Raw genomic sequence first — 16424 nt, 5'->3', positions numbered from 1 at the left:
GGCACGAGTCCACGGTCTCTGAAATCTGTGTTTGAAATAAGAGATGAGAGTGTTGACTTTCTCATGGGAGGGCTTGAGGATCAGCGTGTCCCCACGGATCTGTTGCCAGCCCTAGTTGCAGAACTAGGCTGCTTGTAAGGAGTTGCAGTCCCAAAGCGGAGAAGGCAAAGGGGTAAGTTGAGGACAGGAATGCATACCTTGACAGGCATGTGACTTCAGCTTTTAGTCACAAGGGGTTAGAGACGTTCTGAGGAGAAGTTTCCATCTGAGCCATTGTATTTAGTAGCCTTTTCATAACGCTGACGGTGCTGTTGCTCTTGTCCCTCTCTTTCCCATCTCAGTTGTCACCCCTCTGAGATGAGGGAGCCCACAATATCTTTCCTCTGTAGCAGTGTCTTGTTTGAACTTGGTGTTATATGTGTGTTATTTATTAGTTTTGTTGTGTGTTTTTTTTCCCTCCACTGCATTATTTTGTCTGGTTTTATGTTAAATTCTTATGTCATTTTGTCATCCAGTGTACTCATTATCATGAGGTACTTTCATAACTCCTCACAGTTAGCTCCAGGAATGATTTCACAGTATATAATGTTAACAGCAAACTCTCTTTCAATGTTTAGGGATATTTTGCACAGCAGAGGAGGACAACTGTTAGTAAACTCCTTCATTACAAAACTTGTAGCAGATAAGTAAAAGTGTGCTATTTAACCATGTGAACTTGCTGAGTTTGGGGGCCTTTCAGAGAGTTTATTGACCCAGAACTTCTGCTGACTTCAGTCTTCATGCCATCTGCAAGTACTTTGCATTTTTAGCTACCTCTTTTAATTAAATTTTGTTTGACATCCATAACATTCATATCATCATGAGAGTTAGGTCCCATAAAAATCATCAGGTTACAAGGATGACAGACTCATTTGCTTTCATTTTGCTTAATTCTGAGCTTTTTAGGATTTGTGTTTTTTTTTAACTCTTACCCACAGCTGTCAGATTTGTACTTTTTATTAAAAACAGTTCTTGTAAACATGTTTGTAGGTGATAAGGCTTTATGAAATGCACTCGATGTTTTAAGGCTTCCAGTGAAATGGGTGAGAGTTAGCTATGCTGCAGTAGAATAGTGTAGTAGATCCTTGAACTTGAGGATTCCTGTGAGAGGAATCAATATAAGTTATTTTCTTAAAGATAAATGAAATTAAAGCTGCCTTAGTAGGAATGGTCTGCTTTGGTAAAGATATGTAGCTGTATCTCAGCCCTCTTGGCCTTCAGACACCAAAAAGTTAACATACTTGTCACTGGAGGGAAAGGTAAATGTGATGGTTTTCATCTTTAGAGTACTTCATCTGGAGGTAAAAACGATTGCCTGAAAGTAGAACTTCGGAAACAGCAGACAAGTTTCTGCTCTTCTCATTTAAAAATACTAAACGTTTGTATTTGTGTGCCCTTATTGACTTCAGTGCTTCACTTATGAAATTTAGATTCTTCAGAGTTTTCATAGAGACCTTGCTCATCAAGTGAGTGTGTGGCTATAATAAAGCCAGAGAAGAAGAAAAAAACAAAAAAAAAAAGAGAGGCCTTAAATTGTGGATTTCACCTAACATTACAAAATTATAATAAATTAAAAAAAAAAAAACCATAACTGAAGATATAAATTAAGTGAGCTTTGTTTCTAAAAAAAAAAAATCCAGCTACATGATACTATAATACCATTATAACTTTAGTCTCTCCCTTTTCTGACTTTTCAAAGTACAATAGTGCTTATTTTTTGGTAGTGGACGGGCAATTCTGTTCAGTTCCTGTAAAGTGGTTCCATGGTTACTGCTATTTCAGATGATGGACAGAGGGATAAACCTGGAGAAGGACATTTCAAATAGTTTTTCAGGATTTCTAAAGTCTATGTGTTGTAATAGAGTAGCTATCTCTGTAAAATCCAAATATTGGTAATGTATAGTTTGCAGCACACAAAGTTGCACAGGATTACTTGAGGGCATAATTTTGACTGAGAGGGAGCTGGTTGACTTGTTGTTCTTTTTTTTTTTTTTTTTTCCTGGTCTGGTTTGATTTTATGTCCTACTTGCTATGTCCTGGAAATGATGTATGAAATGAGAAGAACTCCTATCAAGTGTCACAGGCCTGTGTGTGTATACAGGCTGGAGGTTAGAAGAGATAAAATCTCTTATTTACAAGCTGAGAAAACAGCATAAAAATAAAGCGCATTCAAGAGAGAAATCTGTTAAGTCATTTTTGCAAAGTTGTTTTCTTAGATAGAAATGTATAAGCATAATCACAGCAGTCCATTTTTTATGTTTATAAATGGACAGGATTTTATCTCTGAGTGGTGTTTTTGGTGTTGTTTAATTGACCAAATCCAGAATATTTTTTGTGCTATTTGTTGACCTTGTCACACAGAAAATATTCTTCAGGGAAATAAATGCTAGGAAGAAATGATACCTTTTAAAAACAGTGCTGTCTGTCAAGGTGAGAGTTATACAAGTTTAAAGGATTTTTTTTTTGCATTACAGTTTTACACAGAAGTTATGCAAGGCAGTACAAAACAGAGCGTAAAACAAAATGTTTAATAGCCGTTTGTGACTAAGTTTGAATTACAACAAACGAATTAAACCTTTGAAAAGGCCAAAACTGTTTAGACTTATTTTAAACAGTCCAAATCTTCTTCTGCAATTTGAGGAGAAAGTGTGCTCTTGCCAAAAGCCAGTTGCTTGTACTTAGTATCACAAGCATATCCATTGTTCGGAAATACTCAGGAACACCAGGCTGCGCTTAGCAGTTCCCAGCAGGAGAGAGAAATCTCTGCAGTTACAGGTAAGCAGAGATAGTAGGCAAAGGTCTGGAAAAGTGCTCCATCAAAACATTTCTGGGAAATGTATTCAGTGGAAATTTTCACTGAAAACATACTGCAGCTCCTTGTTTTGGTAGGATGAAAGAACTCTTATTCAACTTACATATCAAAACAAAATTTATGATGTGTTCCTGAGTGACTGTGTGCTTGTCCATGATAACATTTAAGTTACGATAAAATGGTTCAGCCATATGAAAATGAAGTGTTCAGATGGAATTGTTTCAATATTGCTGAAAATACTTTTACTTTTTCCCTTGATATTTTCCCCTTTCAGTCTAAGGAAACATTGAGATACTGAGATTTGCTTCAGGAAAGTTTTCAACAAATCCTAGTAAGAGTAGGAAGGACTTTTTCCTATTGCTCTATTTCCATATAAAATAGCTGAGTTAAAATAGAGATGGATTTTCATTTCAGTATTGATAAAAATTTGCAGTCTGTTTTGAAGCAGGGTTTAGAAACTAAATAGCCTAGGATTGGCACTGCCTATCCAGTCAGTACTGCCACCTGTATCCATGCCTGTTTCAACTTGGAAGCCAGCAGAAATGAAAAGGAAGACTATACATTTAAAGTCGTTTTTACAACAAGCTTTGTTTCCTTTTGGAAATCTTGATGTTGTTTATCATAGAACGGTGTGTTTTGGAAGGCACCTTAAAGACCACCCAGTTCCAACCCCCCTGCCATGGGCAGGGACACCTCCCACCAGACCAGGTTGCCCAAAGCCCCATCCAGCCTGGCCTTGAGCACCTCCAGGGATGGGGCATCCACAGCTTCTCTGGGCAGCCTGTGCCAGTGCCTCAACACCCTCTGAGTGAAGAATTTCTTCTGAAATCTAATCTAAATCTACCCTCTTTCAGTTTAAAGCCACTCTCCCTTGTCCCATCACCACACTCCCTGACAAAGAGTCCCTCCATGTCTTTTCTGTAGGCTTCCTTTAGGTACTGGAAGGCTAATAATAAGGTCATCCCAGAGCGTTTTCTTCTCCAGGCTGAACAATCTCAGCTCCTTCAGCCTGTCTTTGTAGGAGAGGTGCTCCAGCCCTTTGATCATCCTCGTGGCCCTCCTCTGGACTCGTTCTGATCCATGTCCTTCTAGAAACGTCCATGTCCTTCTTGTGCTGGAGGCTCCAGAACTGAACATAGGGCTTCAGGTAGGGTCTCACAAGAGCAGAGTAGAGGGGGAGAATCACCTCCCACAAACCTGCTGGCCACACCTCTGATGCGCCCCAGAAAGCTAACCATATCTGGGGCTGCAAGTGCATGTTGCTGGCTTGTGTTGAGTTTCTGATCAACCAACACCCCCGAGTCTTTCTCAGGGCTGCTTTCGGTCCATTCGCTGTCCAGCTTGTATCTGTGCCTGGGATTGCCCCAACCCAGGTGCAAGACCTTGCACTTGGCCTTGTTGAAATTCATGAGGTTCACACTGAACCACCTCTCAAGCCTGTCCAGGTGGTTGTTGGCAAACTTGCTGAGGGTGCACTTGATCCCACTGTCCATGTCACTGACATAGATCAGAGAGGTTGTGGTTGCCCAGAGTGGTTGTGGATGCCCCATCCCTGGAGGTGTTCAAGACCAGGTTGGATGAGGCCCTGGGCAACCTCATCTAGTGGGTGGCATCCCTGCCAATTTCACCAGACTGCCACAGCTTCTCGAGTATGATGGATAGTGGCATAGCAACTGAATCTGCCAGTTCCCTCAGGACCCTCTCATCAAGTCCCATGGACTTCAGCACCTTCAGGTTCCTTAGGCAGTCTCAAACCCGATCTTCTCATACAGTGTTCCCCTTTCCTGTTGTAGACAGTTAAACTATGCACATGGCAGAAAACTGAGTACAAATTTACCTGATGGCTTTGTTACTGGCCAGTGAACTTCCTCAGCTTCCTCCTGTGTATCCTTCTTGTCCGTTGTTTTAAGTACTTTATCTCCCATTACTTATGTAAATATATATATCTATGTTTGTTTCTTTTTTTTTTTTCTAAAATGAAGCTGAGTTAAAAAGTAACTGTCTTCAAATGCCAACAGGTGATGAGATTTTTGGACCAAGATCAAAATGACCCATTTCTATTGGGTCAGCACTTCCTAATCAGAACTCAGGCAAAAATGAAGGTCAGTACTGTGTATCAACCCCCAAATTCATCATCCTGGAGATCAGAGAAAAAAAAAAGACAAATGTTTACTGTCAGAGGTGGTACCTGCAGACAGTTGATGCACAGTTGTTCTAGTTATAACTCCTTCCTTTTGGTTCAGGATTAAATAGAGATTTTCAGGATTTCCTGGAAAACAGAAATTCACCAGAACTTGCAAGTACTCTGAGAAAAGCTCTTCTTTGTTTATTTGCTATCAGTTGCAAAACCAATTTTTGAGGAAGAGCATTCTCTCTTTGAACTCATGATACACTGACAACAGAGTAGTAATTCATAAATGCAAATTTATTTAAATATAAATTTCTATTATGTATTGTCAAATACAACACAGGTAGCCTCTGATTATTTTTTAACGTGGACAAATAAATGACACGAATTCTGAAAAGAAAAGGTCTTTTACTGTCATTTTCACATTGATCATGATTAGATATTTCCTTTATTCATCTTGGAGGACCAAAGATCATCTTTGTGCTTAAAAAAAAAAAAAAAAAAAAAGCAGGCTACGTTCAGAAGAGACTAATGAACTTATTTAGTACTTTTTTTCCCCTCCATACTTTGGGCCCATGTGAAAAAAATCTTTTCTCTTTGACCAGGAGGGGTCTTTGAAAAATGGCTTTTAAGTGAAAGGTTTCAGCTTAGATTATTCAAAACCTTCACTGTCTGGATGTTGTCATAACATTCATTGTTTTAAGGAGATATAATAGAATTGCCTTTGAAGGTACTTGATAACAGTCTGATACTCCATAGACATCAAGGTTAGGTCACTGTTCCATGTTTCTAACTGCCATAAGATGTCAAGTATTTTGACATACACATTTTAATCCATCTATGCAGTTTGTCCCATGAAATTTGTAAGAAGTAAAAATCTTGCATCCGTTCAGCCTTGTGATTTTTTTATTTTTATTTTTTGGAAGTAAATAAAATTGGCTTTGTTTGTTACATGCATGCCACTAACGAAGAGAGAAAGGGGAATTGAATACTTGTGTTAAAATGGGCGCTGACAAAGGATTGCCTGGGCAACCCTTTGAGAAGCAAAGACACTCTAGATGATATTTAGCTTTCCTGCTGTAAGTACTTCCCTGTTGTGATGAGTTGCCTTCAAAACGTGTTTGAGATTGTTGTGAAATGTTGAGGGTAGGGCAGGGCACAATCAGCGAGCCAAACTTTGGATCTTTTGGGCATGCTCTTGGGTTTTCCTTATTCTCCCCAATTCCCTGTTGGATTGTTAACATAGCATTGCTTTTAGGCCTATTTTTAGGTTATGGAGCTTGGGATGCAGAGGGAAGGGATCTTGGTGTTTCTTCCTGTGCTGATGGGTTTTAAAAGCACTTCTCTCAAAGCTCCACTTTGGGTGGAAGGAAAATGGACGTCTTCTCTTCTGGTTTAACACATTCAGGGGTAGTAAAAAGACAGTAATAACACAGTAAAGGGTTTTGTGGTGGTGGTGGTGGGGGGGTTGGTTGGTTGGTTGTGTTTTTTTTTTTGTTAGCCACCTTACTCCTCAGCTACATTTGCTGCTTTCAAACATGATGATGTGTTTCCTTCCATATCCACTCTCCTCTCCAGAGATGCCAATCTTCTGTCAACAATTGCAAACCAGTCAGATTCCCTCCCACTTTTCATGCACGTGATGAAAGACACTGCTAACAGAGCAGCATTCAAAAAGCGAGTGGGCAAATCCATGGAAGAGAAATCAAACGACCTATGAAATTACAAAGGCATCGGTCTTAGGATGCTGGAGGTGGGAGTATATTCCTGGCAATTACCACACTCTTGCCTGCCCTGTTTTCATGATCTTCAGTAGAAGTCTGGTATTTGGTCATGGTAGGAGACAAGATATTGCGCTAGATGGATATTTCAACTGACCTGTAAAAGTCATCCTCATGTACTTTAGTGTCCTGTTCTCAGTTAAAATGGAAATGGAGAAAATGGCCCAGAGATGAAGGTATCTCAGGACAGTGGTGCTTCCTGGAAGTTGTGCAGGAATCTGTACATCACAGTGGATTTACTGCTTAAGAGGCAGTCGTAGTTAATAGCATTAGGTAGTGCTCTTGCTACATTCTCCTCCAGAGCTTTGTTTGGATGTGCCGTACAGCTTTCCAGAGCTGGGTAATTTGTTGGAATACATTATTAATAATGCTATTGGCAGTCTTATATGTATTTTCAGCTTGCAGGTTCTAAATTTACATGGAGTTATTGGTTCATTCAGAACTGTCCCTGTCTTTCACTGGAAAGGGATACTGTTTGTCACATAAATAAATACCTTCCTAAGTTCTGTCTTCTGGACTTAGTGTGAAACTGGAGTACAGAAAATAGAAAACTCACAGAAGCCTGAGCTCTTTTAAGTTGTGCTCCTTTGTAACAGCATGTTGTTGATCCTTTGGCAGGTGAGAACAGTCACTTGATCATGGATTCCCTCCATGCCAGTCCAGGACTATAAAAAAAATTCAGAGTATATGCAAACACTCTTCTATAAATATTTTTACAGTCCTGAAAAACTGTAATGCATGTCTGTGGCCGTGTGTGCAGGACCTCCTAATGTACTGGGGTACCCTTCCCTGGGGAATCAGGTTTGATTAATAGCTGTTACATGGTGCACTCTGCCAAAAGCAAAACACTGGTGTTCACAAGAGGCCAAGTGATAACGTCATTGCTGCCAGGGATGATTAATTCTGCTCACAGAAGCACAGAAACAGAAATTGCTTTAACCCTCTTGTCAAGGTGGGAGCAGGATTTTATGTATGAAATTCATACAGCTAGAGGATGAAAACTTTTCATTGCACTTGAAGACAAGAAGTGTTTAAGTTACGGACTGTGAGAGAAGATGCAGACCAAGAAGGGAGGTGAAGGTTCAGTGGAGCAGGATGAAAGTAACTGTAAAAAACAAAAAATGTTTGCTGGAAGAAGGGAAAACTGTTTTCTGCAATTGCGTTGTAACTGAAGCATAATGAGCTTTAGTTTTATCAGCATGACTTCTAAGCACTTTGATGTTAGAAAATACTCTCGTGGGTTCCAGTCACCTACGGGCTTGAACTTCAGCAGAAATATTTCATGGTCCATTACCAAAGTAGTGCAGGGGACCGCTGAAAAGGTCCTGAGCTGTGGCTGTTGTTTCACAGCTGGCAGCACACTTTCCTCACCTGTTTCCCAGAGGACAAAGGACATTAGTGTTGTTATATTGTAAAGCCAGCTTCAAAGCACACCGACAGGTTTTTATAAGAAGCTCAGCGCTATACTGTAAATAGCGTGAAGCACACTGAAAACCTGAACCGCAGCGCGGCAGAAGGATCAACACGGCACATTAGTGATCTTGGCGAGGAGATTGTGGCTCATTTAGCAAAACTGATATTTAGAGGTCGTGCTCAGTTCAAATAAACCAGACTGACATTTTCTAACCTGTCCCTGGACTTCTGTCAGCTGAAGTAAAAGAGTGAGGATCGACTCTTGGCAGGTTTACCATTTGAATCACAGTTGGTGAGTGTTCATCTCTGGTTGTATAACAAACAAGGAGAGGTGTTGCAACAGTTATCTCCAAGTCAAGCAAATAACATAAATAATGGGTCTTTTGTAAGTCAGGGCACATTTGATTTCAGTAAAGTTCAGGTCAAATTAATACAGGAACTGGCATTAGAGTTTTAGTGGTTTTGGCTCCCAGCCACCTACCTGCTCAAGGTACTGGGCTACCTCCCTGATAGGACAGTTGTGTTTTATTCCTCGTTTGAGCAATAATGGCTTGTTCAATGAAAAATGGAAGCTGCTCAATATCTTTAAAAAAAAAAAAAAAAAGTGTGTGGGGGAACACTGTAAATGATTAAAGAAATGTTCAAAATAACATATGAAATTTGTTGAAGAAAATGTCTTAATCACTTTCTGCTATAATTGATTTTTTTTCTTAAAATGCTATGGTGGCAGAAAGGTTTTCCATTCATGTTTTCCATCAAAGAACAGATGATGTGTCATGAAAGTTTTTTTTTTTTCTCTTGTTTCTTGAATGTAGCAAATATTATTTCTGTGACTTCACAACAGTTCAGAAAAGAGCCAGTAGCCTGCTTCTGTTTCTAATACTTTAATTTTACTGACGTATGCTAAGACATTACTCTATGATACATTGTCCTGTCTTACTAGATACTCTAATATTAGGTTACGTATCAAAAATATGAATGAGGCATTAGAAATTGGTTTGCAAGAAGGACACAAAACTGGCATTGTACTCACTGATGAATGATACCTCTGTGTTGAGTATCACTTTCTAGTCCTCTTTCCTGATCTGGTGGGCTGATGGAGTGAGAAAAGTTTATTTACGAAACAAAAATTTCTTGCATGTTCTGTCTTTCAGAATGTGATTTATTGAAATGTGATTAACAAGCATGCCGACTGACATATTGCTCGTCTGTAGGATAACTATCTTCCATTCACGGTAGCATCTTTTGAAATAAGATCCTCTGTTGGTTAACGGGGGATTTTGCACAGTGAGGCTTAAACCAGTGGGATGACTCGATCGGCCTTGCTTTCCAGGGATGGGGAGCCCATTCTGTCTGATAGGGCTTTATAAATAAATACAGGACCTTGCAACTAAGAGCCAGACCTGCTGCAGCAGATAGGGCAGGTGGAGTGTGGGGAAGGGAGCAGGGATGCAGTCCATGGTGCCAGGCCCATCAACACCGGCCCTGTCCCAGTTATCCAGCAGGTATGAGGCATGGGCATCTTTCTATGGAGTTAGTCAGCATGGGTGATGCAAGGCTTGTGGCTGCTTTTTGCTGCTCTTTCAGCTCTGTTCTTTGTCTAGGGAGGCAGATCGTAGCTGATCCAGCACGTAATGTGAAGTGGTATGAATGGACAGTTGGTGACTTATCAGAAAATCTGCTGGAACAAAGTCAACTTTTGAAAGGCTGTTAACAAACTTGAACTCATTGAGAGAATATACCAGACCAGCACACTGTTGCGTGGAGTTTTATGTCCAGTTTTAGCACTGCCTTGCTTTCTTGAGCCTCTTGGTAGAGAGCCTGAGGGAGAACAAGAGAAGGCAGTTCGGGGTGGGTCAAGGAAACAGCAGGTAGGTGGCATTTAAATGATGCTGGAGTGTGATCGTGGGTTTGTGGTGGTTACTTGATATGCAGCTCCTACTCGGTTTGGAGGCCTTGAATGCTATTTAAAGCACAAATAATGGAAAAAATGACATTTAAAAGAATGTAACAGTGAGGAGTAGGTGAAAAGCTCAAGTGCAGTCCCACCATCTTTTGGACTGAAGTGCCTGCCAGTGTCCCCTGGATGTGTGGCAGTGTCCTGAGTGCTTTGAAAATGGAGTCCACGGTGCAGCTGCAAGTATGAGGTATGGCTTCATGGGGTTTGGATGCCTTTTCCCGGTTTTAAGGGTGAGAGGTCATGTTCAGTAGCTGCCAGGCTTTGAATATCTGTATTTCCATTATGAATATATAAGATATTCAAGTCGATCTGGTTCTGCTTTATATAGAAGACTGCCTTACATATTAGATTTACACATGGAATCTTTCCATAGGTTTTGAGTCTTTTTGACTCATACGCTTTTTGAGGGGGAAAGAATGGGTGTGCGTGTGCATCCAGATTTCATTTTTTTTTTCTCTCTTCAAATGGAATTTGAAGCTTTTCTGGTAGAACAGCACTTTGATGTTGGCAGGAGCAGTTGACCATAGTAGCAAGGTGCTGCTGGCCAGCAGTGCCAGTGGCTTCATGTAGCAGAGACCTCTTGGCTTGTGTTTGGATTTAATGGAATGTCCTGGGACATCAAGGTATGGTTGTACTTTGTCCAATATTGCCTGTCCCAGGTAAAATAGCTGGCTTGAAACTAGTAAGTCCAGACTGAAGGCGGAGGCTAAGCTGAGGGTGTTATTTCTTATAGATTATTTTGTGTCCTGGACAAATAGCTGGGACTGACTGAACGTCTTGGGAATCTGAGAGCAATATGCGGCTTAGACGTTGTTGCTAGTTTGCGAACTTGCATCGTGGAGCGTGAAGTTAATGATGGTTATGGTTAACATCTAATTTTATGAGACAGCCTGTTCTCAGCTGCCTACAACTGACAAGTACCTGCAGAGGTAACTCTTTGAAGATGAAGTCTTAGCTCGTTGCTACACGGTATCATCTGAAGCATGAAAATATCATGTCCAGGAAGCCTCAGCTTCTCCATTACACGGATGCTACATAATCCATCACTACATAATCTGTCAGATAAGTAAAACCAGAGCAGCCCATATTTTGTGTCGAGCAAGAGCTCCTATTTTCCAGCTGAGCGATCCACTGGTTTATAACAGGGCAGAGTTTTGTGCTCGCTTGAAACTCCAAAAGCTGCTGGCTGCTTGTTGTGCAAGCTCAGAATTAAAACCTTCTTTGGGGGCTCCTAGCTCCTGAGTGCTTTGTCATGCTGATACTTAAAGGGATTTTATTAGTATTATTTTATTATTTTACTGGGAAGCCTTCTTTGCCTACTTGGAAAAGCAGAAAGGATTTTGAGGTTTGAAACAGAAGTCTAAAAGACTCTTTCCTGCTATCTCAGAACATGAGATTGGCAGAAGCCTCCTACTCTTCTACGCCTTGATAGCTTTCTGCAAAAGGCATCTGCAAGGAGGTATCTAAAGCTTTTCCAAATAAATGTCCATGAATTTATTTAATTACTTAAATAACTATTTAATAATTTATTATTATTTAATTATTTATTAACAAACAAACAAAAACTAGTTGAAACCCCTGAGCAAACCAAAAAAGCAAACCTTTCTGCCTGGGTAAGGGACCCAGTTACTGCTGAGTCTGTAGTCTGGTGACGTCCCATTGCTTTAGCGGGACAGCTGACTTTGCTGGTATTTTGGGATGCAAATCAACGTTAGAAGGGGTGGAAAGAACAGCAGAGTTCACACTTGCTGAAGGCCCCAGTGTTCTCCATATGGGTGGGCACTGCAACACACATGGTCAGAGTGGGCTGTGATGTTAGTAATGGCTTGTGGCCTGAGAGGTATTTTATGGGCGCTTTTTTACTATTATTATTTTATTGCAATTTTTTTCATAAATCCTCTGTTTCTTTCCCTCATTTACTTCAATCTGTTTACCAAAACCACTGGATTTTCCCCCATAACCATATTCTCTTCTGCCTTCCTTCTAAAATTCCTTCTCCCCTTTTCTCCCTCAATCTTTCATTCACACCCATCTCATTTTTTGGTCACTTCCCATAAAGCCCCTCCCTTTCTTCCCTTCCCTCCCTCTCTATCCCTTTTCCATAACCAACCATTTTATTTTCATTCTATTCCCATGTTTTCCTCCTCTTGAGCTCTTGCCTCACGTGTGGAACTCCTACATTCCTTGGTTCCTCCTACAGTGTTTTTTTTTCAGTTTGTATATTCTCTCCCTTCTCCTTGTATTACTTCCCTCTCAAACTCCAGCTTTCCAAGCAGCACTTCTTTGTTCATCCTCAGTGCTTCTTTAGAAGTCAGATAATATCGTTATTTTTGACAAGATATGAATTTATGAGAAAAACTTCATGCTCCCCTTTCTTTAGAAATTCTCCATTAGGATGTTGATATATTAAGAAGATAGGAAGTATGATGAGGTTGTGCTTCACTCCTCTTCTCCTCTCTACTCCCCCACCCCATACTCTTTGTGGTGTTAGTTCTTGCTGCAGTCTCATGAATCTTGCATGGGATTCTGTTGTGCACATTTTTTTTAAAACCATGGCTATGGCCATTTATATAATGTAGGCTGTTTGCATTGCTACCATGCGTAATGTCTGTTTTTCTTCAGTCTTCACACCTACTACGTGAGAAATGACTTTGTCATTTTTAGTAGTATGCAGTGCAGCAGAGTATTACTACTTGTGATTGTGAGCAGTGTGCAGTTTAACATTTACCCTTTTCCTAAAATTTCAGTCTGTCTCCTACGTGTGTTACTGAAAACCATTACTGGCATTTCTGAATTTGAATGGGTGGCTCTAGAAAGAGTATTTTCTCTTTTGCATTTAGCCAGCTACATCATCGGCCCAGCAAGCCATCAGCTCAACAGGCTTTTTTGGAAAGGCTCTCCTTTTCTTTCCTCCTCTCTTTCCTTTTAATCATTTAGGAGTATTTTCTCACCATTTTGTACATTTTCAGCTTAACCTCACTCTTCATCGATGCTGTGGGACAACATCAATAGAATATTTGATTAAATGAATGTTTAATTCATATTCTATACAGTGCTACAGTTGTGTAACTTTGAAAATATACTAACTCTAAACGTACTAATTTAAAATGTACTAATTCTAAGGCTACCTAAGTATCATCCAGACATGTCTTATTACATGTTTGATTTGAAACTGAATTTTCAGGCAATTAGCATTGCTTTACCTGTATTAATGACAGTAGTAGCAAATTCTGTTGCAGGTATCAGTCACATAGTGAAATCCTTTTTGGTAGCATTACTAAGCAATAGAAGAGCCTTTTGATATGAAGACTTGGAAGTCAGAACTGGGGTCTGTTCCTGAAACCGTGTGTGAGTAATTCTTACTCACATTACTAGCAATCCCAACTCCAATTAAATAGGATGAATCCAAGCACAGGATGGTAATTATTCTGGCATGGGAAAGCTGTCAGTGTTTTTAGAGCTATTTTTATTGCTGCATTTTAAAACATCACTTATTCCAGTCTTCCCTCTTTCTTTATTCTTCTTGCATAAAAATAATCTATCAACTGTTTCTGGCTGGTATCTGCAAAGGGAAGTTTGTTTGTTCCTTTGAAGCTGAACAGGAGGAAACATCATGGCCATGGTTTCACCATCTGCGTATAATATAGTCATTTATTAAAAATTGTTTATAACATCTAACCCTTTGATTTTCAAATCTGTTTAGCTGTAAAATATCCTAGGTATTTTATAGTCATAAAATACCTTAAGTTCCATATTTAAAAGCCTTTTATTTTGATGCTGAACCATGTATTTGTAAAGGTAAATGAAAGCCAATTTAATCAAAGAAAATTTCAGATAAAGGCTGCTTCATACTAGAAATAACTCATTAGAGGATGATGACTTAGAGTAGTGAGCCCTTTCATGAAGCCTTTCTGAAACAACCTTTAGCATAACAGGGAAACTCATGCTATTTTCTGGAGATGTTTGTTTTTTTTTTTTTCCCGTAATTTTGGGATGACAGTTCTTTGGGATTTCTTTGTTGTAGAGAAACAGAGGGAGAGACATGAGAAATCTGAACAGAATATTACCATCTTTATTTCTAAGGAAGAACAAATAAAAGTAGCGGTTTCTAATATAATAATACAATCTGAAGGGCCAAATGATAAATTAATGGAAACTGGTTCTTGTATATTGTTTTGGAGACTAAGCACATTAGATTGAATTGTTTCACAACCAGCATGCCTAATTATTGTGTCTGCCACATTCATCTATTTAAATCATTCCCAACTTTTGGATTGCTGCCTAGAATATTACTGCAGTACGTGTTTCAACTGGCTATTCCCTTGTCATGCACTACTTCATGAAGGATGCTGATTTTCTCTGGAAAAAGAAATAGAAGCGAGTATTGGCAGTATATTTATAATACCTGATAAGAAGTGATGATAGATCTCATAATGTTGATGTGAATGAGCTGAATGTGAACTGATACTGTATTTGTTTTGTCAGGTCAGTGATTTAAAAAGTGCCTTTGTGAAGTCACTTTTATGAGAGAGGACTGCTACGCCTGTGTTTTCAAAATACTGTCTTTGCCAGCTAGACGTTGCCTTGACCTTACCCGTGGCAGAAGATACCTCAACTGTCTTGATTTGCCAATTAATTGATGGGAAACTGAACTCACCGTAAAAACAGGAAGAAGAATTATTATTAGTGGGACACGAACAAATGACTGCATTGCTTTTCTTGTGTAATCAATACCAGCAAGCGACCTGCAGCAAGCTAGTATTCCATCAAGGAGTGCCATTGCATTGAAGGACCTGTGCTTGAAACTGGTGCATCAGTGATACAATCAGCAGACCCACACGTTTTACGGACAGAAATGCTACTGAGCATGGTCATTTGCAGCCAAAAGTCTACAAGTGGGACTTAATGATTGATGAGTGACTGCTTGCTGATAAACTTTCTCTGTTTATTCTGTGTTGTGTGAGTCGGACATCATTAATCGTCCCCCACTTTATTTTTTTTACCTTTCTTTTCAATCGGAATTTTTTTTTGGTGTTTTTTTTTTCCTCCCCCTCCTTTCATCAGTAGTTTTGGAAATTTCTTTGGCATAATTCACGTGACAGCAGTTTACAAGTTCTAATTCAGCTTTTCATCATGGCTTTGAATGTTGCTCCGGTAAGAGATACAAAATGGCTAACGTTAGAAGTGTGCAGGCAGTTTCAGAGGGGAACTTGTTCACGCTCTGATGAAGAATGCAAATTTGCACATCCCCCTAAAAGTTGCCAGGTTGAAAATGGAAGAGTTATTGCCTGCTTTGATTCCTTAAAGGTAAGGAAGAAAATTGCATGTGTAGTGAAAATACTAATATATTGTGTTGAAAGCAAAAAATGAAATTGAGTTACAGCTAATCAGAAAGTAATTTGTTCTTGGTAAGATGTGTATTAATACAAATGTTATTTGTCTTAACTTTTATTTATTGAAGCTTTGAAAAGATTTCTTTCTAAGGATTTTTCTTTTCCAGTGTCAATATGTTGTTTACAAAAATGTCTTATAACTGGGGGATACAGGATTGCTTACAGCTGGTATGACAACTGTAGTCACCCAAGTACATTTTATGAATTGCCATTGTTTCACTGCAAACAAAGATACATGGTGGCAGAGTACTGGGCCATTATCAGTGTGCTAATGAGACAAATGATATTAAAAAAGGACATTTTCATTTAAATCAACAGAAGTAAGAAAAGCCTGTCCATCAGTTTAGACACAACAGATGGTTTACCCGTGGTGTTGTGGACTCTAAGATAAATGAATAGCATTTCTTATTATATATATTGATAGTGCATATAGCCACATAAGTTCAGAACGAAGTGAGGGGTTTCTCTCCCTTGGAGAAAAATTAGCAACTATATTGATAGGCTATCAACTTCTTCTGACTTGCTAATGACATCAAGCAAGCTTTAGAGAACTATTTAAAAAGTTTTGCAAAAACACTTTGTACTGTAGAAAGGACTTTTAATAACCCCATGGGATTTGGGGAGTACACAGTGTTTTCTGTGAAGAAATGTTTGTATTGTCATGTAAACAGAAGGAAAAATACTTTTTTTTACATGTAAATAATGCACAGGGAAAGTTAACCATTTGAGATTTTATTTTAAAAGTTTTACTAATTGCTTTGTCTTTTGGTCACGGGAGAATGTCTTGACCTGTTTTTCAAATTTGGCTCTGTAATTCAAAATTTAAGTTACTCACCTAGAACTCCTATTATGCAAACATCAGTGTGAATGAGAAGAAAATTGTGCTATTTAAAAACGT

General features: G+C 39.3%; 1 protein-coding gene across 11 annotated transcripts in view; it reads left to right on the top strand.

The window, feature by feature from the left end:
- MBNL2 (muscleblind like splicing regulator 2) overlaps nt 1–16424 on the top strand; it is a 111073-nt gene that overhangs the window by 22983 nt on the left and 71666 nt on the right. For all 11 annotated transcript variants that reach the window (XM_035557016.2, XM_035557019.2, XM_050711036.1 and 8 more), the window contains one exon: nt 14619–15440. In XM_035557016.2, coding sequence (XP_035412909.1) covers nt 15267–15440 — 174 coding nt within the window. In that variant the 5' untranslated portion in view covers nt 14619–15266. The remainder of the gene's footprint in view (nt 1–14618; nt 15441–16424) is intronic.

This window comes from Cygnus atratus, chromosome 1 (assembly GCF_013377495.2).
Source record: "Cygnus atratus isolate AKBS03 ecotype Queensland, Australia chromosome 1, CAtr_DNAZoo_HiC_assembly, whole genome shotgun sequence".
NCBI classification, from domain to species: Eukaryota; Metazoa; Chordata; class Aves; order Anseriformes; family Anatidae; genus Cygnus; species Cygnus atratus.
Note: the sequence above shows the minus strand (reverse complement) of the source record. Positions and strands in the feature narration are given on the sequence as shown.